At 51.5% G+C, this 25904-nt stretch overlaps 1 protein-coding gene across 2 annotated transcripts; it reads left to right on the top strand.

Annotated features, from left to right (window-relative positions):
- Nucleotides 1-296: 296 nt before the first annotated feature.
- LOC144730979 (uncharacterized) lies at nt 297-21657 on the top strand. Of its 2 annotated transcripts, none has more exons than XM_078611889.1 (5): nt 297-2820; nt 16953-17060; nt 18640-18736; nt 19433-19622; nt 20123-21657. In XM_078611889.1, the coding sequence occupies exons 1-5, from the start codon at nt 1876-1878 to the stop codon at nt 21615-21617; spliced, it is 2835 nt and encodes a 944-aa protein (XP_078468015.1). In that variant the 5' UTR covers nt 297-1875; the 3' UTR covers nt 21618-21657. The 2 variants fall into 2 exon arrangements, with proteins under 2 accessions (XP_078468015.1, XP_078468016.1); XM_078611890.1 differs by having other exon boundaries at nt 20162-21657.
- Nucleotides 21658-25904: the final 4247 nt, after the last annotated feature.

Consider the following 25904-nt stretch of genomic DNA (forward strand, 5'->3'; position numbering starts at 1 on the left):
ATAATTAAACAATGCCGCTCGCCCTCTCGACTGTACGTTATTGTGCGCGCGTGTCGGCGGATAGGCGGTGGCTGCAGTCTCGTTATTGTTCTGGTTAATTGTCATGCGTTCATTTCGTCGCGTTTAAGTCGCTCAACTCTTGGGTGGGTTGCGGTAGTTTTACTCAACTAGATAACGGCGACTGGAAGGAGTTAGGGGAGAGCTGATGTAGCACCGTATTGAAGTATATATATCATGTAGTAGTTCGCGTGTCTGTCTGTGTGTGTGGGGGGGGGGCGGTGGCGCAGCGGTTAGCGCGCTGCGCTACGAAACCGGCGACCCCAGTTCGATTCCCGCTCACGGGACCAACGCCGGTGACGATTATCTGAACCGGTTACTGGGGCCTCTCCTCCCCTAGGTCGACTCAACCTCAAATGAGTTAGCTGGTGCGGTGTGTAGCAAACAGCGCCACTGGAGAGACAAAGGCGGCCGGGCGTGGTGTTGGCCACCCACAACCCCACCTCGTGTGCCGCGCCGGCCTTCATAGGTGCTCGCTGAGAGCACTTGCCCCTACAGGCTATGCGGGGAATCTTTGTATTTGTATAGGGGGGAGGGGGAAGACAAAGGCGGCCGGGCGTGAGGATGACCACCCCACCTCGTGCGCTGTTCCGGCACTTGCCCCAACACCCCGTGCAGGCTACACGGGGGATCTTTGTCTTTGTATAGGCGCGGTGTTTAGCGCACTGCGCAACGCACCCGGCGAATCCGCGGTTCGCTTCCCGCTCGCGGGTAACGTCAGTGGCGAGTCGATATATCATCAATCTTATCATATCATCAATCTTGTGCTGGGGGCTTAGTGAGTGCGCTGTGTTAACAACAACAACAAACCCTTATCAGCACGTGGGAGACAAAGGCGGACGGGCGTGGTTTTGACCAAACCACCGCCACCCTCATTTAATAGGCGCTCGCTAACCAGCACTCTCTGTAGGCTACACGGGGGTGAAGGGGGGGGGTCTTTGTCCTTTGTATGAGTGTGAGTGTGTGTCATATACTGTAGGGGTGTGGTGTGTGTGGTGGCCACTTTGGTGTTTGTGCGCTCCTGGGGCTCGTGGGGGGGGTTATGGTTTTAGTAGGGCTAGCGGCGAGCCTACAGCTTATAGGGTTTTAGCAGGGCTAGCGGCGAGCCTACAGCTTATAGGGTTTTAGCAGGGCTAGCGGCGAGCCTACAGCTTATAGGGTTTTATTCGGGCTAGCGGCGAGCCTACAGCCTATAGGGTTGTGTTGGGCTAGCCGCGAGCCTACAGCTTATCGTCAACTATTCGCCAGAGCTGGCGTGGTGGGGGGTTGCGTTTCGTGCTTTGCGTCTGCAGCCTGCGCTGGCGTGGAGGGGAAGCAGCCGCTGTGCAGGGTGATTAGGATGATCCGGGCGCTGGCGAAGAGGCGAGCGATGCCGCTGGGGTCTTGTCAGCCTCGGGGCTAGAGTTGGGTCTGTAGGTGTTAGGGTGAGGAGGCTACATCTCTTGATGTCGGGGTGTAGCGCTTGCCGGTTAAGGCTAGGCTCGGGGTTGCAGATCGGGTTAGAGCGTCTTGGTCGAGTTAGGGTTAGGTTCAGAGCTCGCAGTAGGAGATAGCATCCAGGGCGAGTACTGCACCCAGGAGTCGTCGTTTATTTTCATGCGCACCCTTTTGGACATCCATCACTGAAGCAGTGCAATGTTGGCGTGACGGACTCGAGTGTGGACCTCATTCTACATCCGTCCATTGTCACGAATAAGCTGTCGCATGCTCTAGCCGCTCACCTTCCAGTACGGTACTTCTGAAGATTTTTTTTTTTATCGGGGTCCAGGTTCGATCCCGGGTTACCCGGGGGGTCAGGAGGTCAACGTCAGCATCAGCATGGAGCCCCTGCACCCGGCCCAGGTGACCGTCCGCGCGGCCGCGGGTCGCTCCGTGAGGCCCTATCGCAGCGAGCTGGCCTACCTGCACGCCATGAAGGAGGACCTCGCCCAGTGGCTCAACGTCATCTTCTCCGACGTGGCCTTCGACGTCTCCGCCGACAACTTCACGGCCACCTTATCGGCCGGGTGGCCCCTCTGTCGCCTCGCCAACGCCGTGAGCCGCTGGGCCGCCGACTGTTCCCGTGCGCGGGATCTTGGGCAGAGCTCGAACCCAGGTCTCGGGGCCCATGGGCTGCCGTTGAGGGGTGTCCCCACAGAGCTTGCCCTCCCCGTGGCCTCGTCCTCATCCTTTAGTACCATCTCGAGTTCCAACAACAACAACACCTTCCTAACCTCCGCCAACACCACCGGTTCGTCGCCCACTTCATCATCGTCGTCGTCCTCTTCACTATTCTCATCGTCGTCGTCCTCTTGCAACTGGAAGAAAGGTCTGAATCGGAGGTCGTGGCGTAAAGACGAGGAGGTTGATGTTGAGGAGGAGGAAGAGGAGGAGGTGGTGGACCAGGACGATGTTGAGAGGTCCAACGGCGTCATGGAGCAGAGGGCCACTTTTGCCGCTCGAGATCGGGTGGCAACTTTCTTGGGCTGGTGCCGCTCGGAGCTTGGCGTTCCAGAACATCTCACCTTCGAGACCAACGACCTCATGGAGGTCGGGCGACAAGATCGGCGAGGGGGCGGGGAACGTCAGGTGGTCTTGTGCCTCCTGGAGGTGGCGAGACGAGGTGCCCGAATGGGGGGCCCTGCTCCCGAGCTGGTCATGTTGGAGAGGGACATCGAGGTGGCCGAGGCTTTGGCCGCTGGCCAGGAGGTCCCAGTGGTCGGAGTCGGGGTCGGGGCGACAACGAGACCAAGGAGCTACGATTTCAAGAATCTCGACCTGATGGTGAGTTGAGTTTGTGCGCGTCGTGTGGACCGTCTAATCGTATTGCAGGGGTCGCGATATAAGGTGTGCGAAGTGAGTACCGAAGTGGTTTTCATGCGGAGAGACTGGACTGAGCTCTCAGCTATCGGAATGTGGTAAAGGCGCAGCTCGGCAATTACTTGCTCACTCTACTGCTGGAGGAAGAGCCTGCACGAGAGGAAGTAGATCCACGAACTATGAATTACATCGAACCGACGAAATCGATAAGAGTGCGCTAAACATTAACACCACGGTAGCACCTCGGGAATGTGGAATTTCCACAGTTAGATGCTAAGGGCCACGTTCTGCAAGTCACCACGGATATTTGTTTGAGCAGGAAGACCCTGTGGTTATATAATGTACAGTACTGTGAGCAGTAGTCGATTGACAGATTGTTGTGGAGGGACTGGCCCCCGACATACCAATGTGGACATTTCAAAGAATGTTGTATCGATTCGCACAGTGTTTGAACAAGGACCGACTTCGACAACAATCCTAAAAAACAAACACGTTAAGTTTCCGTTTACTGCACATAGTTGGGGGCCTGCACATGGCACAGTGGTCTGCCCTTGCAAATACAGTAACGTATTCAGCCTGATGCGGGCCATACTTCACCAGGCTGGTCAGTGCGGTCCGGCGAAGTGAGGTGCAACAGTAAACATTTGGTGCACTGCCCTCTGATGCCCGACAGCTGCCAAGACGTGGCAGCAGCACGAGACGCCCTGTCAATCATCAATCGTAGCTTCAGAGATCTGCCATGCACTATCGGGAACATTCCCGTATATTTTGGTCATAAGGCCAATACAGTCGGTACAGTATGGATCAATTCCTGTGCCTAAGGGTCATCAGAGTCCACTTTGCAACGTTCAAGTGCGTTTGTCATGCTGAGGAGCCAGACACTTGAATGATCACAATTAGAGGTTATGGTCCTTAATGGTCACTACTTTCAAGCAAGGTCGAGTGCCGCTGATATATATATTTTTGTGTCAGATGTTTAACTCAAGCGGAGACACGCGTGTGAAGATAATGGGGATTGTTGCTTTGTATCTGATATTGACAACCTGTCTCTTACGCTGCGGAACAGTGATACAGCGGTTCGCATAAACTATTAATCCGACGGCCCGAGTTCGATTCCCGAGCACGGCTAACATCAGTGGCGAGTGATATCAGAATTGGTCGACTGCCCTCCAGCTCCACCCCCAAGCCATACTGAGCAGCGTGGTGAAGTATGGTCAAAGAAGCCCCCGTGCCCGGACATGAGGCCTTCATCCATTTGTGGATTTAAATTAAAGAGGGTTTTAATCATGTTTATATGACCTCCATCTGTTGATGTGCAGTACAGTAAATGTCCCATTGCTCACAGTGTGCTATACAGTGCTTATCTCAGATGAGTTAGTGGGAGAAATTTCACAATAATTGCCTTTTTTTCCCCCTAGTGCCATTCCAATTGTGCTATCGGTGGTGCCGTAACGCAAGCCAACAAAGCACCCATTAAACTCTCACAGAACCCAGATTCAAACCCAACATTTCAGCAGTTGTCGGCTCAACGATCTGACCGCTGAACCACCCTGCCTCGACCGCAAAATCTTTCTGATTGAGAGGGAGTAAATACTTATTTCCCTCATTAAAATGCAAATCAATTTATAAAAAATTTTGACATGCGTTTTTCTGGATTTTTTTGTTGTTATTCTGTCTCTCACTGTTCAAATAAACCTACCATTAAAATTATAGACTGATCATTTCTTTGTCAGTGGGCAAACGTTCAAAATCAGCAGGGGATCAAATACTTTTTTCCCTCACTGTAGATGAGAACCAGAAAGCTACCCTTCAGGGTTGTGCTGCACCCTCGGCAGATAAGTGCTTATTTTACTGACCTTGGAGGAATGACAATGACGATGACAGGGCCGTCAGTAGGGACCCAATGATTCACTTCCCTGTATTATATTCAAATTGTGGTGAGGATAATAGCGCACACACAGTGGCCGCCTCTGCCCCTCTAGAAGGGTGCTCTCGAGAGCTTCCTTTCGTGCAGTCCCTTCTGCCAGCGGTGCGTGTGAACGAAGCAATTGCAGGGCTGCACCTTTGCTTTCATCTACAGCGGCTGCAAGGGGGCGTTACGTGAACCAATTACATACAACGTGTATATGTACAGCCCTTTGTCAATCCACAATTGAACGAGAGGGGGGGGGGGGCTTTCTACACTCACCACGTGGTTCGTTGGCATTATTTGACGTCCGCTTCACCACGCTGGTCCGTGCGGGATGATAAAGGCGGGGCGGGGGTGCGTTAATGTCTAGGGCAGCATAGAAGTGCAGTACAACAGTGAATTTTGCTGCACTGTCCGCAACATACAATAATCATCGTGTAGACCATATCGACTCTTAAACATGAGTGATTGGACACGGGTAATTGTAATCTTTAAGAATTTACATTAATCGATGGAACGGCGCGCTCACTCGTGAGGCTTTAGCTCGTGATGCCAATAATAGAAGCCGTTCTGCTCTAGCAATTAGAGCAATTAAGCTGTATCCTGGCCATCTGCTAATGATAGCCTGTACTCTGCTGATGATGATATACTTCCCTTTATTATTATTATTGCGAAGAGTGGGCGTTTGAGAGCGGGATTTGTCGAGTTAGAGCTCACAGAATTCGAGTCCCGCGAATGCACGTTGCAGATGTTCCTTGAGTTCAAGTTAGAGTGGCGTAATTATCAATTGAAGTGCATTACATGCGTTCGTGACCCTGAGCTGGTGATTGAAACTCCACATTCCCATGGCAGGGGCCAGTCTGTAGGAAAGCCACTTCATATTGCATTCATATTACACCGCACAATACAATTTAGATTGGTAGAGCTTATAAATGTGACCGCATCTCGATGTGCTGCACAGAAACAGTTTGGTATATTTGTTTATAGAAAGAGGCAATCGGTCATGGGTAGAGGTGTAATCAGAAAGAACATCTTAGGCCTGGACTTGGAACAGTGGCAGGGAGTCACTAGCACGGATGACTATGGGAAGGGAATTCCCAGACCATGCAGGCAGCAGACATCAATGAGTGACCTCCCACTGGGCGAAGGTTAACCGTGGGCTTGACAAGCTTCAGCATGAGTTGGTACAATATAAACCCCAAAAATAGACTCATCAGCTGCGTCAGTCGCTCATCAGAGGAAAGATAAAAGGGCAGTGTTTTTTTAATTTCCTCTGCCATTGAATTTCACGATTCAATTCCCTTTCCTCTCTTTTTCTCCAGCCTCGTGTATTATTTATCTGTTTTTTGTAGATCTCGTTTGTACAATTGTTTTTACACCCCATGTGCCTAAATGTAACATTAGCATTTTACAGTACTTGCATATCATCACCATTGTCAGCAGCAGCAGCCATGGTCAATCCACTGCTGGATGAAGGCCTGCCCAGGCTGTCACCATCTCCCACAATCCCGCGGTGCAATAAATAAATACATCATGTTGATACGTATTGAACGATCCGGTGCATGTATCCTGCAAGAATCAATAGGAATCGATTAATCGCAGGTGTCATCGTATCCCCTGCGCATCACTGCTGAGCATTCAAAGTATCCCCCACACCAATTCAAACACCCATCTCCACCACTCTCCCCTCCACTCACCGACCCTGCACTTTAGCAAGTCAGGATGATTTAATTGGCAGCTGTAAACGCCCTAAGCCTGTAGCCGTGAGACGCTGACGCATGTTTATTCATAACGACGCCAAATTAGGCAGAATCTGTGGCTCAGACGCTGTGGACCAAGGGAAAGACATAAAACACGTGTCTCCATGTGGAGTTGTGCATCGTTTTATGTTTTCGCACGCACTTGAAATGGTACGGCTGTGTGGAGTTACGCGGTTGTGCTGCTGTACAGCACTCCGATGTGTTTTTGGGTTGTGCCGCGTGTTGTTCAGCACGATGGCCGACGTTTCGCACCACATTGTGGCCGCTTTTACGCTTCTTCACGTTCCTAAAGAGAAGCACCCGCCACACGGAGCGAAACGCCAAAGGACAACACGTGGCATGACCCGAAAACGCATCATAATTATTTTAGTAGACAGAATACATAGATGCATAATTAATATTTCCCCGCATGGGATGCCTTTGTAACTCACAAACGCTTCGGTTGCCACTTCTGGGCTTTATTTTGCCTTATTAACTTCATTGTGACGGCTGTCGGCGAACAATAACGCCTGTGAGTGGTGATCGGGGGTAAAACAAAACGCAAAGAAGAAAGCGCCTCGCCGCCAATGAGCCGTGCCCTTTGTGTAACGATTCACGCATTTTGATCACTGGGCTCCCCAGGGGCCAGCCATGAAAGTTTCCGTGGCCACCACCCAATTGCCCCGGTGTCACCAGCACGCGTGCGCGCGTGAATGTGTGTGTGTGGATCGGTGTGGGGAGCGGTGGTGTAGCGGTTAGCGCGCTGCGCTATGAACCTGGCGACCCGGGTTCGATTCCCGCTCACGGCTAACATCAGTGACGATTATCTGAACCGGTCCTGGGCCTCCCCTAGGTCGACTCAGCCTTAAATGAGTACCTGGTGCGGTGTGTAAACATCGCCACTGGGGAAACAAAGGCGGTCGGGCGTGGTGCTGGCCACCCACCCCCTCGTGTGCCGTTCCGGCTTTCATAGGTGCTCGCTAACAGCACTTGTCCCTACAGTCTGTTAAGGCTATACGGGGGATCTTTGTCTTTGTGGATCGGTGTATGCGTGAATTAACAAAGGCAGCCACTTGTGCCACCGCCGATGCCTTTTTATGCCATTGTGTGTATTTTCCTGGCCCGGCACTAGATACCTAAAGCCATGTTCCGCTCAACAAAGTCACCGTTTCCTCCATCTGGTTCTGTGGCGGGGACGTACAGCGCTGGATATCGGCCGCCGTGCGAGGGGAGGCACTCATTCAGCCGTGGATTCACAAAAGGGCTTTAAATTATGAACAACGTTATTGACACTTGTTTGAGAACGAGCACAAATTTATTGTGCAATTGACGAAACCGAATGCTTTATCTCAATGCCAGATGGTGGGACACTCTTAGGGCCGCTCTTGAAGGAGGTGGCATGTCAACTGTTGAGTTAGCCGCGGGATCTGGCGTTGAGCTGAGGCGTTGGCATCGACGACTTTGGCCATGGTGACTTAGTGATCTTGAATATCATCGCTAATGAGATGGTAGATTATTTATGAAAACTGAACAGGCCGGGTGGTGAAGCTACTTGAACACTTGCACCAGCAGTGTACAGGCTGAGAAGATAACCTTGTGTGCGTGCGTGCGTGCATGTACGCATGTTTATTGTAAATCCAAAATAAGGCATAGTTTACAAAGGCGAGTCGCCTTGTGTGTGAACGCGCTGTCAGTCAAGGCGAATGTAACCTTTTAAAGGAAGGAGCTGGAAACTTGCAGTGCCAGTCCATTCGCCACGGTGGCGAGATGTTAACTACCTTGCCTGGTATTCAGGAGGTTGTGATTTCGATGCTTGTATATTTGCAGTTTGCGTGTTCTCCCTGTGGTGGCGTGGATTTTTCTCCGGGTCCTCCGGTTTTTCCCTCCACATGTACAAACATCCGCAGAGAGTATTTCGCTGTTATAAATGTCCACATGATAAGCCACTTAATTGAGCTATCATTTGTGGCCAGGTCGCTTCTGAAAAATAACTGTACAGTATAGCTCAGTGGGCCTCACCTGGTAAAATAAAGAAAAATAGGAATATATAAATTCCTTTAGATACACCACAGGTGTGAACCTCAACTCATCAATGCCCGCTGATGAGTTCCAAGAGTGCGAAAGCACTTCAAATGATCCTTGTTGCGCTAAACAACTGAATCATTGGCCACGACTTGCTGACTGGATTTGGCATGCTAAGGAGATCTAAGAGTACGGCTGGGCTATAACTAGAAAGGTGAAGGATTGTTTGCTTTCAGTTCATAATTGTTGACTGTATGTTAATTCTGTTTTTGGAATCAAAAAAATTCGTACAATAATACTCTTCAGATGTGTATACAGTGAGGGGTGGAATGGTGGCGCAGTGATTAGCACACTGCACTATGAACCCGACGACCCGAGTTTTATTCCCGAACACGGCTAAAATCGGTGATTCCCTGCCAACTCGTACTGCCCAGCGTGGGGAAGTATGGTTAAAAACCCCCCATGGTCGAAGGTTTCATGAACCATCAGTGGATTTACATATGCCGAAAGATTCGTCTTAATCAGTTATCATCCTGTCGATCCGGTGCTGAGAACTCAGGAGGTTCCTACAATCACGTCCCAATTTACCGTACCGTATTGTACTCGAATTAACCAGGCTAGAGAATTCACGAAGTCACCATCAGTCTGGGCCACCACAATGCAGAGGTCGCAACCGGGTACCCGATACCCGTACCCTGCCCGATACCTGGGTACCCGTACCCGGCCGGGTACGGGTACCCGTTTGCGACCCTGGTGCGGCCGGGTACGGGTACGGGTAGGCCGTGAGTCACTGGTGAGTAACCGTTTGTCACTCATTTCCCAACGTCTTGTCTCTTCTCACAATTCAAGTTCCTAGAATCAACCCACCCGCGCCTGCAACATGGCTTCATCCCAGAGGTCGCAATCAGGTACCCGATACCCGTACCCGGCCGGGTACGGGTAGGGTGCGACCCTGGTGCGGCCGGGTATGGGTAAGGAATCAAAACCCGTTTGCGACCTCTGCCACAATGGTACAAGCAATACAAGAACACTATAAAAGTTACGCACGGCTACGAAGCGAAAAGAATTCAGCGTAACGAAAGAAATACACAAGAGCATTGAGACCGGTGCCGTTCATTGCAATGTCTGGCGATGTACTGTATAACATCGGTGGTGTGGGTTTTAGAATGCGGTCATGGAAATTAAAAGTTTACACATCTTTAGTGTGAGTCTGGGCAGGGGAAAGGAGGTGGTTGGGGGGGGGGGTAAAAGGATTGGGGAGGGTGGGTGAAAGGATTGGGGTTTGGTGGGTGGGTGAAAGGATTGGGGTGGGTGGTTGGATGTATTGGGGTTGGGTGTGTGGGTGGGTGGAAGGATTGGGGTGGGTGCATTGGGGTGGGTGGCTGGGTAGGTTTGGGGGTGTGAAGTGAATGGGATGACAGTAGAGGAGACAGCAGAATCTCCCCCCCCCAAAAAAAATAAACGACGTCACCTCAAAGCACCGCATCGCCCTAGCAACACACGTGTGTGTGTGTTGCGTGTCCGTCTGTGACCCGGGTTCGATTCCCGCTCACGGCCGCCAACGCCGAGTGACGATTATCTGAACCGGTCCTCTGGGTCTCCCCGAGGTCCGACTCAGCCTCAAATGAGTATCTGGTGCAGTGGTGGGAGACAAAGGCGGCCGGGCGTGGTGCTGGCCACCCACCCCCTCGTTTGCCACAGCGCCGGCCTTCATCGGTGCTACTCGATACCAGCACTTGCCCCAACAGTCTGTGCAGGCTACACGGGGGATCTTTGTCTTTGCACTGCACAAGGGCGAGAAACTTTTTTTTTTAAATAATTAGTTTTGGCTGCGTTAGCAGCTCGGAGCTTTTACGTTAAATAAAAACAAAAGTGCCCTTGGGTTTGCTGGAGGGCAAGGAACAGTACGGGTCCCATTTAAGCTTGTGAAATTGTACGGTCATGGTAACGATTGTGGACAACAACATCATCGTCATCATCATTAGCCATGGTCTATCTGCTGCTGGATTGAGTCGTCTCGAGACGGAACCCGTCCACCCAGCTGTACGCACGGTGGACGTGGCGAAGTTGCATCAACGTTGGGCAAGTGGTTGGAACCATTTCGCCCAACGTTGGATCAACGTTCAATGTTTACTGGGTTCACCGTCCCTCGTTGTCTCGCGTCTCCAGTGGCTGCTGGGTGACGTTTAATCCATCACATGCAGTAGGACAACGTATAACGTATACAAGGTGCTTCAAAAAATGTTAACACTTACATGGGACTCTCGTTTTTAATGGAAAAAGAACGGATAATACACTGTCGAACGTGACTTTTCCGAAAGAACCAAAGAGTATGGATTCCTGCAGTTACGAAAGCTTCAAATCAAGATTCGCCCTTTTAAATGTCGTGCAAATGCAATGGTTTGTTCTCACCGCGTGCGATTCAATGCATGCGCCGTGAGCTTTATAAGCGGTGCCCTGTGATGATTCGATGCGTCGTTAACTCCCGCAGCGCATATGCCTCGGAAGGTTGAGAGGAGGGTTGTATAGGTGAACTTTTAAGACTTAAAATATTGTACGCAGGAGTAATTTTTGCCATTGCTGCAGTTCAGCCAGAGAGCTGAAATGTGGAGATGCAACGAGATAAAAGCTCCTGCCCAGTGAATGTAATTGCATGCAGAGGATGCCTGCAATTTGGTGCCGGGGTAGGGTAATAAGTAACATGGACATTCGCAATGAAATATGGAACTAATAACCACTGTAACAATGCTTCACCCCCACTGTGCATATCACCCGAGTTTTGTTTTTATATGAATAGAGTTGATGTTAATGAGTTAATTGAATGCCATGCATGTTTATTGTGTGGCATGGTATTGCGTCTCGCCGTCTGCTCTCGACCAAAACCACGTGTGCACTGGAATGCTCCCTTTTTAGTTTGGCTCCATGTTGGCCCACAGAGAATCACTGCGCTGCCAGAACAACTGACCTACCTCCATCATCCCCCCCTCCACCACCCCTCTCACTCCCCCCCGTCTCCACTTACCCACTCTCCCTCCCACCATCTCAATCCTATCCACTGTCTGCCACTTGCCCGCTCTCCCTCCCGCCGTCTGTCACTAAGCCAGTATTCCCTTCAGCGATCTCGCCCGCAACGCCGTCTCCCACTCACCAATCTCCCTCCCACTTAGTCTCCAACGTCTCCCATTGACCCATTCTCCTCCACACCATCTCAATTGCCATCCACTCAATCTTCCATTGTCTTAATCCGTGCCACCGTCTCACTCAAACCACACAACGTATCTCTCCACAGTCTTCAGTAACCCTACCAAATCTCACTCCCGAGTCTCGGCCTTCCATGTCCCGGCCACCTTCCCTCCCTGTCAACCCTGACGAGATGGGCGCATTCCGAGTATATTTTTCGTGGTCGAAATGTTAATATATGCACTTTTAATTAACATAATTAAAGTCGAAGGTCAAAAGAGCCTCCCTGCTCAAGCAACAACAACAACAACCGCCATTCGCCACTAAGTGGCAGTGACGTCACCACGACGCTTGTGCCAGGCCATGTGCACTTTGAGGCCACGTGAAGTGTCGAACGCCCGCTGGCAGGAGGTCACGGGGCAGACCCAGGTGCCACGGGTCGACTGACTGAGATGACCGAGATGACTTGGTAATGCACCACCTGTGCCCCCTACTGTGCCAACTTGCTGTGCTTTAGCCACCTGGCGCTCCGCTCGTTGTTTTGAGCGTCGCTCTTCCGCCCTCCATTGTTGTTGGAGGGCGACTGCCTCCAACTGCCCAGTAGCGTCCTTCACGAGCCTCCTCCACAGAGGCCGATCTTGACACCGCTGGTACCAGTCATTGGCATATCCTTTCAAGCGAGCACGGTGTGACGCACATCCCTGTTGGTGACCCTGAGCCAGTGGTCAGAATTCCACATTCCATGGCGAGGGCCAGTACATCTGATTAAACAACCGCCGTGAACTTTCCCACAAAGTGGTATGAAAGTTTTCAATTGGGATGCCGGGTTGTGTCAAACCCATCAACCTGCATTTCAACGGGCTACTTTCTGATCGTGAGTCAAGCACATTTAACCCAACTGACAGCCTGCCTGATGAACTCGATGGGTGCTTGCAAATGTGATCAAATCCAGCACAGGGAATGCTGTGGTGTTATTCCTTGGGCTAATCACAGATCAACGTAAGGCGCTTGGAATTACGTACAGCATCTACGCGGTCCGATGTCTCGAATCTATGTCGATTTCCTCGATCCCTCGACACACGGATCGCACCGCGCGTGCAGGAGTTGATGTTACAGCCGATCAGCTCACGATGCAACAATCCATCTAGCACCAGAACTGATTTCATCACTCCATCTCCGTGGTTCGTTGTGACCTCAAGCATGCTCCCTCCATGGGCCCGTCCAAGCCCAACGCCACTTTTGTTAATGAGTAACTCGTACAGTGTACTATGTACGGTACAGTACTGTATGCGTTTTTTCTCTAATGCATGAGTGTCCCTTTTCGCAAATCTCCTTCCAAGCACGCAACTCAAGATGCTTGCATTTTTCAGTTTGTGTTTCATTCTCTTCTTGGTTCTTTCGGTAAAGTCACATAGAAGGGAAATAATAAAATAATAAAACATTTACATAATAAAATAAAAATTCTCACGACGTTTCGGCCACAAAACAAGCAGCCGTGTTGTGCCCGAAACGTCGTGAGAATTTTTATTTTATTATGTTTTCTTTTTATTATTGTATTATTTCGCTTCTACGTGAATTTACCGAAAGAACCAAGAAGATGAATCCCTGCAGGCACGAAAGCTTTACATCGAAATTTCATTCTCTTCATAAAAGGTGAAACACTGCGAAGTAGAGCGGGCTTGTTGGGCAGGACGCGTCGCTCAGAGGCTTCGTGAAGGCCACTGGCCGAGGCTAACGACGGAACAGCAGCCCAGGGAGGGAACCCGCCAGAGGGCACGTCCACTACGGGAGACGAGCACAGGTGCTGGGTGGATTGTTACATCGCTCATTCATGCGCAGGCTCTGGGTGTAGTGGTGGATCGCGAGGGCTTGCGGAGGCGTTCGTTCCGCAATGGATTGATCGTGGCTGATGGTGATGATACACAACATGCAGTCCCATGCATGCCAGTGCGTGAGAACCACGTGAGATCGCACAGTGCCACACTCCCTCCTTCACCAGCTCCCCTCCCAGCATAGCCCGGCATCAGGACTTTTACCTACAATGGCCATAATAGAGAAACGGGGACGAAAGCTTTCTCCATGTCTCGGAGTGGTGTTCTCTGTGTTGTTGTTGCTGTTGACCGATGTCCTTTTAATTCCCGAATGCTGGATTGCGAGAGGCTGCGCAAATGTCTCGCATTTCAAAAGGGCATTCGAAACTGTCTCCAAGTCGCTGGAGCGAGTTGTGAAGTTGACTTTTTTTTATTAATCACAGAAGGGCACTTGTGAAACATTATAATGTGCGAAGCTCGTCAGTGTGGGTGTTTTTATCTTCGGTGTGTGTGGGGAGCGGTGGCATAGCGGTCAGCGCACTGTGCAACCGACACGGTGACCCGGGTTCAACGCCTGCTTATGGCCAATATCTGAATCGGTCAGGGGCAATCCCCTCGTTCGACTCAGCTTTCGAATTAATAGCTGGCGTGGTGTATGAACATCACCACTGGGGAGACAAAGGCGGCTAGGCATGGTTCTGGCCACACTACTCGCTGGTGAACCGTGCCAGCAATCACAGGTGCTCGCAAGCAGCACTTTCGCCAACACTCTGTTAAAGATTGCAAGGTGGAGGATCCTTGTCTTAAACTAGATTCGAAGCTTTTGTGACTGCAGGAATTACTCTTTGGTTCTTTCGGCAAAGTCACGTAGAAAATAAAATCAAATAATAATAGAATACGACGTTTTGATTGCAACACAAGCAACCATCATCAGGATAAGAACGAATGATAAAACACAGACACGGAAACAACATAGGCAGACACACATGCAGAGAGAGACACACACAAAGACACACTGAGCGAGACACACACCAAGATAAAACACAGACACGGACACAACATAGGCAGACACACATGCAGAGAGAGACACACACAAAGACACACCGACCTGTCTGTGTTTCCTTGGTGTGTCTCGCTCGGTGTGTCTTTGTGAGTGTCTCTGCATGTGTGTCTGCCTATGTTGTTTCCGTGTCTGTGTTTTATCATTTATTCTTACCTGATGATGGTTGCTTGTGTTGCAATCGAAACGTCGTATTCTGTTATTATTTGATTTTTTTCTACGTGAACTTTACCGAAAGAACCAAGGAGTGATCCTAGTCTTGTTAGCACCTGGCAGAGCAAGTGCTGTTATTAGTGAGCACCTATTAAGAGCAGCACCACTTTGCATGGACAGCACAGCCGTAAAAAAACACATGACCCCCAATTTTTCCAGCTTCTATTTGCAAATCGAACGAGGCTCATTTAAGGGGCCGGGCTGGCCAGCTTGCTTGTCACATCCTGTTGTGCCGCCCCAAGCATTATTTTTAGTGTCTGCCATGCTTGTAAACACCTGGCTCCCTTGTCGTGGCCGTTGGGATTGCCGTATTTGCTCCCTGGAGATAAGAAAAAAACATCCTTTTCCGATCACTGCCCCAGGGCACTTCGTCTGCTGGAGGCTCACCCACGCTTTGATTACAGGCCACTCACAGTCTTCGGCAAAAACAAAATCAATGGGACGAAAGGAAAGTGCTTTAACGGGCGGGTTTCCTGCTCTCAGGGGCGAGGACCCGTGAAATTAAACCACTCCTCCTGTTAGGAACCGTGTGCTGTCTAGTGGCTCTGGTTGAGTGGCAATGATTGCAAAGCCGTTGTTTTAAAAGACGCAACTTAAAAATCAAAGAGTCCTTCGTCTTATTTTGTGTGGAGGTGGGGAGAATTGTTCCCAAATTTTATCCCGATTTTGATATCAGCGTCGTGCCTCGTCATGAGATGAAAATAGTATTTGGATCTCACACAGAGCAGTCGCATGTCTTCATGCTCGAGACGGAGGAAGCGGACACCGCAGAACTGTTTCTGAGATTTACGTCACGTGGTTTTTGTTCCACGCGGTCAAGGGCCGCACCTTCCCACCACATGAGAGGAACGCATGTTCATGGCAGCCAAACTGATATTTTCATTCCCAGAAGTGGAAAAATTTGCCACATTTCATTACGGAACCTAATTTTGTGGCAGTTTATTTGCGCAGTCATTGGTTGACCGAGCTGAGACCATCAACTCGCTTGAGGTACCCCGTATAATCACAGGCGGTGGCTGAAACCTGGATTCGAATCCAAGATCTCACCGGTGCCGACTCAGGCATCCACCCGACGGCCACCTCAATAGCCACAGAACCCTTGCATTGTAGAGATGTGCCTGATGATAAGCTCATCTTCTTGGTTCTTTCGGTAAAGTCACGTAGAAGGGAAATAATAAAATAATAAAAATTCAACATAATAAAATACAATTCTCACGTCGTTTCGGCCACAACGCAAGCAGCCGTCCTCAGGTGAAGAACAGGTCTGTCGGAAAGACAGCGTCTGAATGACAGACCTGTTCTTCACCTGAGGACGGCTGCTTGCGTTGTGGCCGAAACGTCTGTATTTTATTATGTTTTATTTTTATTATTTTATTATTTTCCTTCTACGCGACTTTACCGAAAGAACCAAGAAAATGAATCCCTGCAGTCACGAAAGCTTTAAAAAAATTTTTATATTAATCTCTCGGCACGTAGACTGAAACGTCGGGCATCATTGCGGCAACAACCCGAAAACACATCCGCGAAACCCTTACGCAAGACACCAATGCAAAGGCTTACTCATGAGGCGACATGGGCTTCTGCTATAATGGACATGGGTATAATGTGATGGGGTGCGTGAGTGCTTGTCAATTATTAATGGGGTGTTTCGAAAAGGGCTCTCCTCCCCACGCACGCGACCCGACCCGGGTGTAGTTTTACCGTTTTACCGTGGGTGCTGCTGTTAATGTCCATAAGAGGCTTCGTGAGTGGAGTAATGTGATGGAGACGTGCGATGATGTCGCTTTATATTACCCGTGTGTGCGCGCGAGGATGATTGCGGTCTGCACTGCGGGCAGCAGCAGGAGCGCAGCACAGCGCTTAGTGCGCTGCTACAAACCCTGCGACCATGGGTTCGATTCCCGCTCACCAACGATAATAATGGCGAACATTTCAACCGGTCCTGGATCTTCAATAGGTCGCTTCAAATGAATAGCTGGTGCGGTGTGTGAGCATCGCCACTCGGGAGGCAAAGGCAGCAGCTGGGCGTGGTGCTGGCCACCCAACCCTTTCGTGTGCTGTGCCGGCCTTCTTCATTGTTGCTCGCGAACAGTGTTTGCCCCAAAAGTTTGCTCCAGGCTACGTGCGGGGATCTTTATCTTTATCCTTGTTCCTGCATGCAGGTGCGCAAGGCGGTGAGCGTGTGCACCTGCCCGGCTCAGTTCCCCGTGCGGCGCGTGTCCGACGGGAAGTACCGCGTGGGGGACTCGAGCACGCTCATCCACGTCAGGGTCAGTGACCAACCCCCACGGCTACCCACCGAGGGCTGCCTTTATTATTATTATGTTGTTGTCACAGTGATGACAACAATGACACTGATGATGATGATGACGATGATTTTGGGAGTGGTGATGATGACATTGATGATGAATATGGTGACGATGACGTTGGGAGTGGTGATGATGACATTGATGATGAATATGGTGACGATGATTTTGGAAGTGGTGATGATGACATTGATGATGAATATGGTGACGATGACGTTGGGAGTGGTGATGATGACATTGATGATGAATATGGTGACGATGATGTTGGGAGTGGTGATGATGACATTGATGATGAATATGGTGACGATGATTTTGGGAGTGGTGATGATGACATTGATGATGAATATGGTGACGATGACGTTGGGAGTGGTGATGATGACATTGATGATGAATATGGTGACGATGATATTGGGAGTGGTGATGATGACATTGATGATGAATATGGTGACAATGATTTTGGGAGTGGTGATGATGACATTGATGATGAATATGGTGACGATGATTTTGGGAGTGGTGATGATGACATTGATGATGAATATGGTGACGATGACGTTGGGAGTAGTGATAATGACATTGATGATGAATATGGTGACGATGATTTTGGGAGTGGTGATGATGACATTGATGATGAATATGGTGACGATGACGTTGGGAGTGGTGATGATGACATTGATGATGAATATGGTGACGATGATTTTGGGAGTGGTGATGATGACATTGATGATGAATATGGTGACGATGACGTTGGGAGTGGTGATGATGACATTGATGATGAATATGGTGACGATGACGTTGGGAGTGGTGATGATGACATTGATGATGAATATGGTGACGATGACGTTGGGAGTGGTGATGATGACATTGATGATGAATATGGTGACGATGATATTGGGAGTGGTGATGATGACATTGATGATGAATATGGTTACGATGACGTTGGGAGTGGTGATGATGACATTGATGATGAATATGGTGACGATGATTTTGGGAGTGGTGATGATGACATTGATGATGAATATGGTGACGATGATTTTGGGAGTGGTGATGATGACATTGATGATGAATATGGTGACGATGACGTTGGGAGTAGTGATAATGACATTGATGATGAATATGGTGACGATGATTTTGGGAGTGGTGATGATGACATTGATGATGAATATGGTGACGATGACGTTGGGAGTGGTGATGATGACATTGATGATGAATATGGTGACGATGACGTTGGGAGTGGTGATGATGACATTGATGATGAATATGGTGACGATGACGTTGGGAGTGGTGATGATGACATTGATGATGAATATGGTGACGATGATTTTGGGAGTGGTGATGATGACATTGATGATGAATATGGTGACGATGACGTTGGAAGTGGTGATGATGACATTGATGATGAATACGGTGACGATGACGTTGGGAGTTGTGATTATGACGACGATGATGATGGTGACGATGTTTTTTGGAGTGGCGATGATGATGATGATGGTAACGATGATGACAGTGATGATGGTAACGATGATGCCACTTGACTGCCCCGCAGATCCTGCGCAGCCACGTGATGGTGCGTGTGGGCGGAGGCTGGGACTCCCTGCAGCACTACCTGGACAAGCACGACCCTTGCCGCTGCATGTCCTCGGGTACACCAGTCTCTCTGCCTGCCTGCTCACCCACGCGTACTCCCGTTCACCCACTCACCCACTCCCCGCCCGCTCGACCTCCCATTCCCACCCCTAGCCCGCTCATCCGCTCTCCCGCGCTTCCATGCTCACGTACTCTCCAACTCACCCACTCCTCGCCCGCCCGCCCGCCCGCTCGCTCACTCTCCAGCTCACCCATTGACCTGCTCACCCACTCCCTGGCTCACATGCCCACTCGCTTGTTTATGATTGATTAGGAACGATCGGACACGTGGAGTTACCGATAATAAGTTGCAGTTAACGAGCAGCCGTCACATCTTTATATTCCGAATTTTATTCCAATTGTATGGTCGTGTAAAGTGGGACAGTATGAGATGGCGACGGTGGCATGGGAAGGTCTTCATCCAGCAGTCAATAGACCACAGCTGTTATATGTTTATAATTGTTTGTTATTTGACCAATATTAATTTTACCAAGTTATTTGATATTTCACACTGCTTTGGATTCCCACTGCTACTGCAGTACACTCGTCGCGAGGGCAAAAGTAAAACATAATCGATTTGCGAATTCACGGTGTGAATCGTCAAATCCGCTCCTCGCAGGGTCAAGGGTTAATGCGCTGCGAGCGCTTTCTCTCGGGCGGCTGGGCTCGGCTGATAGCGGTGTTTATTTTGCGTTGCTTTGTGTCACTGTCAGCTCACCGCCGGGTCTGGCAGCAGCAGCAGCAGCTGCAGCAGCAACAGGAGACGGACTTCCAACGTAGCCCACCGTCGAATCCGTCGCACTCCTCCCCAAAGCGCAAGGCGGAACCCAATCAGGATCCACCCTCGCGGAGGTCAACCACCCGGACGGCCCCATCGCTGTCCCGGAGCTCCACCCCGCTCAGGTGACAAACGCCGTCGTTTTCATCAGTCGCCATCGCCGTGTTCGACGGTTACTGTCATCGTCGTTGTTGCCATCGTCGCGCTCATGTTCATCTCCGTCGCTGTCATCATCATCATCACCGTCATCATTATGGTTTTTGTCATTACTAATCGTTGTTGTTATCAACATTCATCATCATTGTGGTCAACGTTGTTGTCATCATCACAGTCATTATCATTACCGTCATCATGTTCAACATCATCATCAACATTATGTTCGTCTTGGTTAACAATAAGAATAATTTTCAGTCAACTTCTGGACAAAGGCCTCCTCATGCTGCATTGACCATCTGGGTTGTTTGACCATACTTCACCACACTGGTCACTGCGAGATAGCATCATGAAACCGTGAGAAAGGGCCGCCAGCTTGTGGGAGGCTTTCATCCAGCAGTGGAGTGCTGATGAGCCATTGGACCGGCTCTAGATACAGGAGACAACTTAACCGAACGCTTGCGCCCCACAGGACGTCACCGGTTCCCACGTCCCCTCTCGCTGCCTCCAGGTCGCAGGCCGAGAGGCTCAGCGTGTCGCACAACGGCCCCTCGAGCCCGAGATCCCGTGACCACAGCGCACCCCCAACCAGGGACCACACGGATGGGCGGGGACCCCCGCCGGCCAGCAACGCCAGCAAGGGGGGCACGCCTAAGACCTCTTCGCCCAAAACCACAAACCGCATCGCTGCCGCCCCCACCGCCACCGCCGCCCCCACCGCCGGGACCAGGCCTCACCGGGACAAGACGCCGCGCGGCTCGCCGCCGTCGGGCATCGCCGGCGTGCCACCCGCGGGCCGCCGCCAGAAGGAAGTGGTGATGATGGTGAACCGCGAGAAGGACGGTCACCACCTGCTGACACGGCTCGAGCCGCGGCTGGCGCCGCGCCGCGGCCGCTCGCATCCGGGCAACCTCCCCGGCGCCCGGCACGAACGCGGCGACGGTGCCGAGGACGAGTCGGCTTCGGCGACGCCGCCGCTGCTGCTGAGCCCCGGGTGGAGGAGGGCGGCGCGGGACGATGGCGGCGGCGGGGGCGGCGACGCCGCGGACGGGCTGGGCGACAGCGGCCGCTGGTCCCAAGCGTCGACGACGTCCCCGACGACGAGGACGGCGGCGGCGCGGGCGGGGCCCACGCCGCCGCGGCCGAACCCCGACTCGGCGTACGCATCGAAAAACTCGTCGGCGTCATCGCTGGTCGCGGCCCGAGTCGTCGGCGGCAACCACGGCGCCGTCGAGCGGTCTAACCAGCCGGTGCGGCCGCGCTCGCCGCCACTGGGGTCCGCTACATCGCCGGCGAGGCCGCGAGCCGGCGCCGGTGGGACGCCGGCATTGCGGCCGCCCCCGATGCGCCGGCAGAGTGGCGGCCCGACCCCCAGCCGGGTGGAGCAGACGCTGCGGCTGGTGCGCACCAAGAGCGTCCGCAGGAGCAGGCGCGATTGGCAGCCGACGGCGGTGGCGGTGGCGGTGGTGGCGCCGGGCGACGGCGCTGCGAGGGCTGGTCCGCCCGATGGAAAGAACCCACAGCAGCGGCCGGTGCTGAACGGACGTCCAATAAAATCGCCACAGAAGCCGGGCAAGGCGCGGTCGGACACTGCACATGCGGCGCTTAGCGCGACCGCCAACGGAGTCCGTGACGTGGAGGAGACGCCGACGGTGACGGTGACGGTGGCGCCGTCACCGGAGCAGCAGCCGCGGCGCGCGGGGCAGCAGCAGCAGCTGCGGAGGCCCGACCGTGTGCCGTCCTTCTACAAGCTGAAGCTGCGGCCCAAGATACGTCCTCGGACAGACCGCGTGCCCGATGCGTGCCCGTCCCGGATCCCCGCCCCCAACGGCGTCCTTCCCAGGAGTCGCCGGACTCCGCCGAGATCCCCGGCACAGACGGCGTCGCCAGCGAAGGGCGCGGCGCGAGAAAGAGCCCTGGGTCAGGAGGCCACGAGGGATGAGGTTGCCGACGAGTCGTGGGTTTAGGGATTTTGCGGTGGCTGCTTGCAAGGTGTCCTCTTTGAATTAACGAACGCGGGGAGGCTGCGGTGTCTTCTGCTGGGGGGGGGGGTGGTGGGGGTCCTGAGCCAGTGGTAGAAATTCTACGTTGCTGTGGCAGCGATGAGTCCCTCCGGTGAGGATAGGTCGCCACCTCCTGAAGTTCATGAAGCCAGAGCATATCTTGGGTATACGAAGAAGAAGAAGAATGTATCACAATACCGGAAGCAGGGAGAACTGCGTGTTGAGTGGTTTATTCTGATTTTATTGAAAAAATAACAATAACCAGGGCTTTTTGTGGGCCGGGAAAGAATGACAGATGTGACAGGTGTCCCAAGAGAGCTGCGTCAAACAGAGGACAATGCAGGACAGGTAGCAACCCTAGGTGAGGATGGTGAGACGTGACGATTATGATTGCGATGTTAGTGGTGGTGGTGGTGGTGATGGGAAATGACCAATGGGTTGTTTTCATCGCCATCAGCGATGGGTTTTCCTGAGTTGCACGTCAGGAACCAGTCTATCCAGATGCAATCGATGATGATGACGACACTGATGATGTTGACGTCGGTGAACAGGGTGATGATGATCAGAGTTTATTAAGGTTGTGATGATGGATACCAAAACACCCGCTGTTGCCTTACCACAAAGTGGTACTTGTTTTATTTAGCCTAGATTGGTGGTGGTGGTGGTGGTGATGCTGGAAAGTTGTGTCAACCCCATACCAGGATGTAAACTGGTAACCTCCCGTGCGAGAACAGCTCTGCTACTAAAACTGATCCCTGCCAAGTACAACAACAAGAATAATAATACTGATAATATTGATATTCCTTTATATTACCAGGCAAAGCCTCACTGAATCTCAACACTTTTTCTTGAGAGTCCTGAATGGAGAAGATGTGGAAAATGACCTTGTTCGGTGACAAAAACGTGGGCGACAACACTGAAACACCCAGCGACGCATTACAACAATGATTATTATATTTTTCATCCCTTTATCAATCCACTACTGGATGAAGGCCTCCCCACGCCGGCTCAATCATGACGATTGTTTTTACCATGCTTCACCAGGCTCGTCGATGCGAGTTGGTGAAGGTGAGCGTGGGCCCTGCACCGGTACAGAGAGATGATAAGAGAGATGATATCGCGTGCAACTGATGTTAGCCGCGTACGGGACTTGAACTCGGCTGGACAATTCCAAAGCGCCTGCGCGTTAACCACTACACCCCCCCCCCCCCACCGAGCACCCTGAGATGAACTGTATAAAAAATCTACCGTGACTTTACAATGCCTTATATATGTGTAAAGAATTATATATAGAAAGAGCAGGTTGCTATTCGAGATAGCCAAAATGCATTGTCCGTTGTTGTCTTGGGACCAGCTGCTTCTTGCGGAAGCTCTCATTCTTGCACTACGTATTTATTAACGCCGGGGCGTTTGTCGTGGGTCTATTATGTACTGATTTGTGCTTGCTGGGCGCAGAGTCACAGCATCGAGGCTGCACCCACGCTTGGGGTGAAATTTTTCACCAGGCAGCTCGCTCGCTCGCTCCCCTACTACTGCAACAACGACGGCAACAAGCTCCAACGCATATCGACTGGCAACTTGCATCGTGTGCGGTGGGGCAATGGCACGTGAGACCGTGAGACGGCGGGACACTGGTGCGGTGAGACAGAGGGTAACGTTGGGAGACCGATACATTGATACAATGCGGCGTTTGAAACACTGAGACAATGGAAAACTAGGACAATTGGACATTGAGACAATGAGACACTGGGGTTCTGAGACAGTGGCACAACGGGACATTGGGTCGTTGGCACTGGGACAATAAAGCAAAGGCCAATGGAACGCTGAGATAACAGGGGAATTGGACAATGGAACACTGGGATATTGGGACACTTGGACAATTAAGCAGCAGGATACCAGGACAATGGGACAGTGAGACAAAGGGGCCACTGAGAGTGACACCAGCAACCATCCTCAACCAAACACACGAAGACAAAGATCCCCGCTACAGCCTTAGACTGTGTTGTTAGCGAGCACCTATGAAGGCTGGCACGGCACACAAGAGGGTAGGTGGCCAACATTACACCCTGGATCACACCCACACACACTCAACCACACATGCACTCACGATTACACACACACACACCCTCACGGTCACACACACACACTCGAGATAACACACTCAAGATCACACACACTCACGATCACACACACTCAATATCGCACACACACACTCATTATTACACACACACACCCTCACGATTACACACACACACACCCTCACGGTCACACACACACACTCACGATCACACACACTCAGGATCACACACACACACTCGAGCATGCCCGAATCTCCAGGTAAACCTCGTGTTCCGTCCCAACACGTCCGCGGACGTGCCAGGGTTCGGCACGTCCTGCTGCTTCGTACGGTGCGAAAGAAGTTCAACATACACGCACACACGAACATGCCGAGGCGAGTGCCTTCCACCCCCCACCGTCCTGCCCACACCCACATCGTGTCAGCGCTTCGCGACGAACGCCGTTGGCATCCATTAGGTCGCTGGGTGTTAGGGGCCGTCCATAAATGACGTCACGGACCTGGGGGGGTGGGGTCAGACATTTGTGACGATGTGTCACGAGGGGGAGGGGGGTTTGAGAAATGTGACATCACATCAAAATGCGCAACTTTAAATAAATATAGACAACACGTTCTACTTAATTAAATAGACTTTTAAATGTTTCTCCTGCAACATCAGAGTGCAGCGCCACATTAAATACGCTCTACAATGACAATAGTTTAAAGCCATTTGAAGCATGTTTTATTTTCAAAATAGAAATATGTTTTTTGGGGGGGAGGGGGCAAAGCTTTGTGACGTCATATTTGAGGGGGGGGGGGGTCTGACTTTTCGTGACGCCGTCTGACGAGGGTGGGGGGGTCAAAAATCGTCCAAAATCGCGTGACGTCATTTATGGACGACCCCCTAAACGCCTGTGGCCAGCGGTTGTAAAACAACTCGAATCAAAAACGTCTCTCCCATCACGCTGACTTGTAGTGGAAACGATGGGACCGTTCCACCTCGGGTATTCTATCCACCCGACTGCTGCCTCTTTTGTCGTCACCCTTGGAAAAAGAGATTCTTAGCTCAATGGACAATACTCGGGAAATTTCATTTCTGATCCTTCTGAACTTTTCAAAGTGAGCGCCATGCCCAATTTAGGGCCACTGGGCAATTGCGTGAACCTCTAAAAGTGGATCACCCCCCCCCCCCCACTTTGCCATTTTAAGCAATACAGGTAATGGGGATTAAACGAGGCTAAGTGTTTTGTGAAAACCAGTTGTGTAACGCCCATGACAACGTGACAGCCTCCCGTGTGTCGATGTGCATAGGTGAGTGGTCGCCTGGCAACAGACAGTGTGTGGCCCACGATTAACGCCCACGCTGAGCAAGCGGCTTCAGTTGTCCAATAAAATTTTCCAAAAAACAAAAAAAAAACGACGAATTCGTCAGAAACGCTGCTCAAAAAAGAAAATAGGCGACGTTTCGGGTAATGGCCCTTCGTTGCACATTAATCAATATACAATCATCAGCCATCGTGTAGCTAGATGAAGGCCTCCGCGTGCATAACAGTCCGGTGGCTAGGAGATGTTAACTACCTCGCCTGGTATACAGGAGGTTGTGGGTTCGACCACTACCCTGACGCATGCTGTATATTTGGAGTTTGCATGTTCTCAAAGTGGTCGCGTGGATTTTTCTCCTGGTCCTCCGGTTTTTTCCTCCACATTTACAATCAACACCACGCGTTTAGGTTATTTGGCTGCCATACATTTCCACGTGATGAGCCACTTCGTTCAGCTATCATTTGCATGGGGGGGGGGTCCGCTGTCCACCCCCCCCCTCCCCCTCTTCATAGCTCCGTCGGTCCCGTGAACCCTGGTGCAGTTGCACCGCCTGCACACTCGATCGGAGTCTCAATTCCCTGGTGGAGCATCATCGTCACTTCCCCAGGTGGCCACAGGCGGCCTGCCACGTGTGCATCGTGGCAAGGTGCACACCAGACGCCCCTTGACAGAGGCTCACTCGTCCGTGGGTGTCAGACGCAGGTCAAGAGGTCACCGTGGCCAAAGCCGTTGATGCCACCACCGGCAGATCCCGCAGCTGCTGCACAGTAGCCACGCAGCGATGTCCGCGATTTGCCCCGACGGTCTCTCACCATCTGATCTGAGGTCTTGCCCTCGTCTGTCGCACTCGTGGAGACCGTTCCAATGCCCGT

The sequence above is a fragment of the Lampetra planeri genome, chromosome 37, assembly GCF_965212315.1.
Source record: "Lampetra planeri chromosome 37, kcLamPlan1.2.h2, whole genome shotgun sequence".
Lineage (NCBI taxonomy): Eukaryota > Metazoa > Chordata > Hyperoartia > Petromyzontiformes > Petromyzontidae > Lampetra > Lampetra planeri.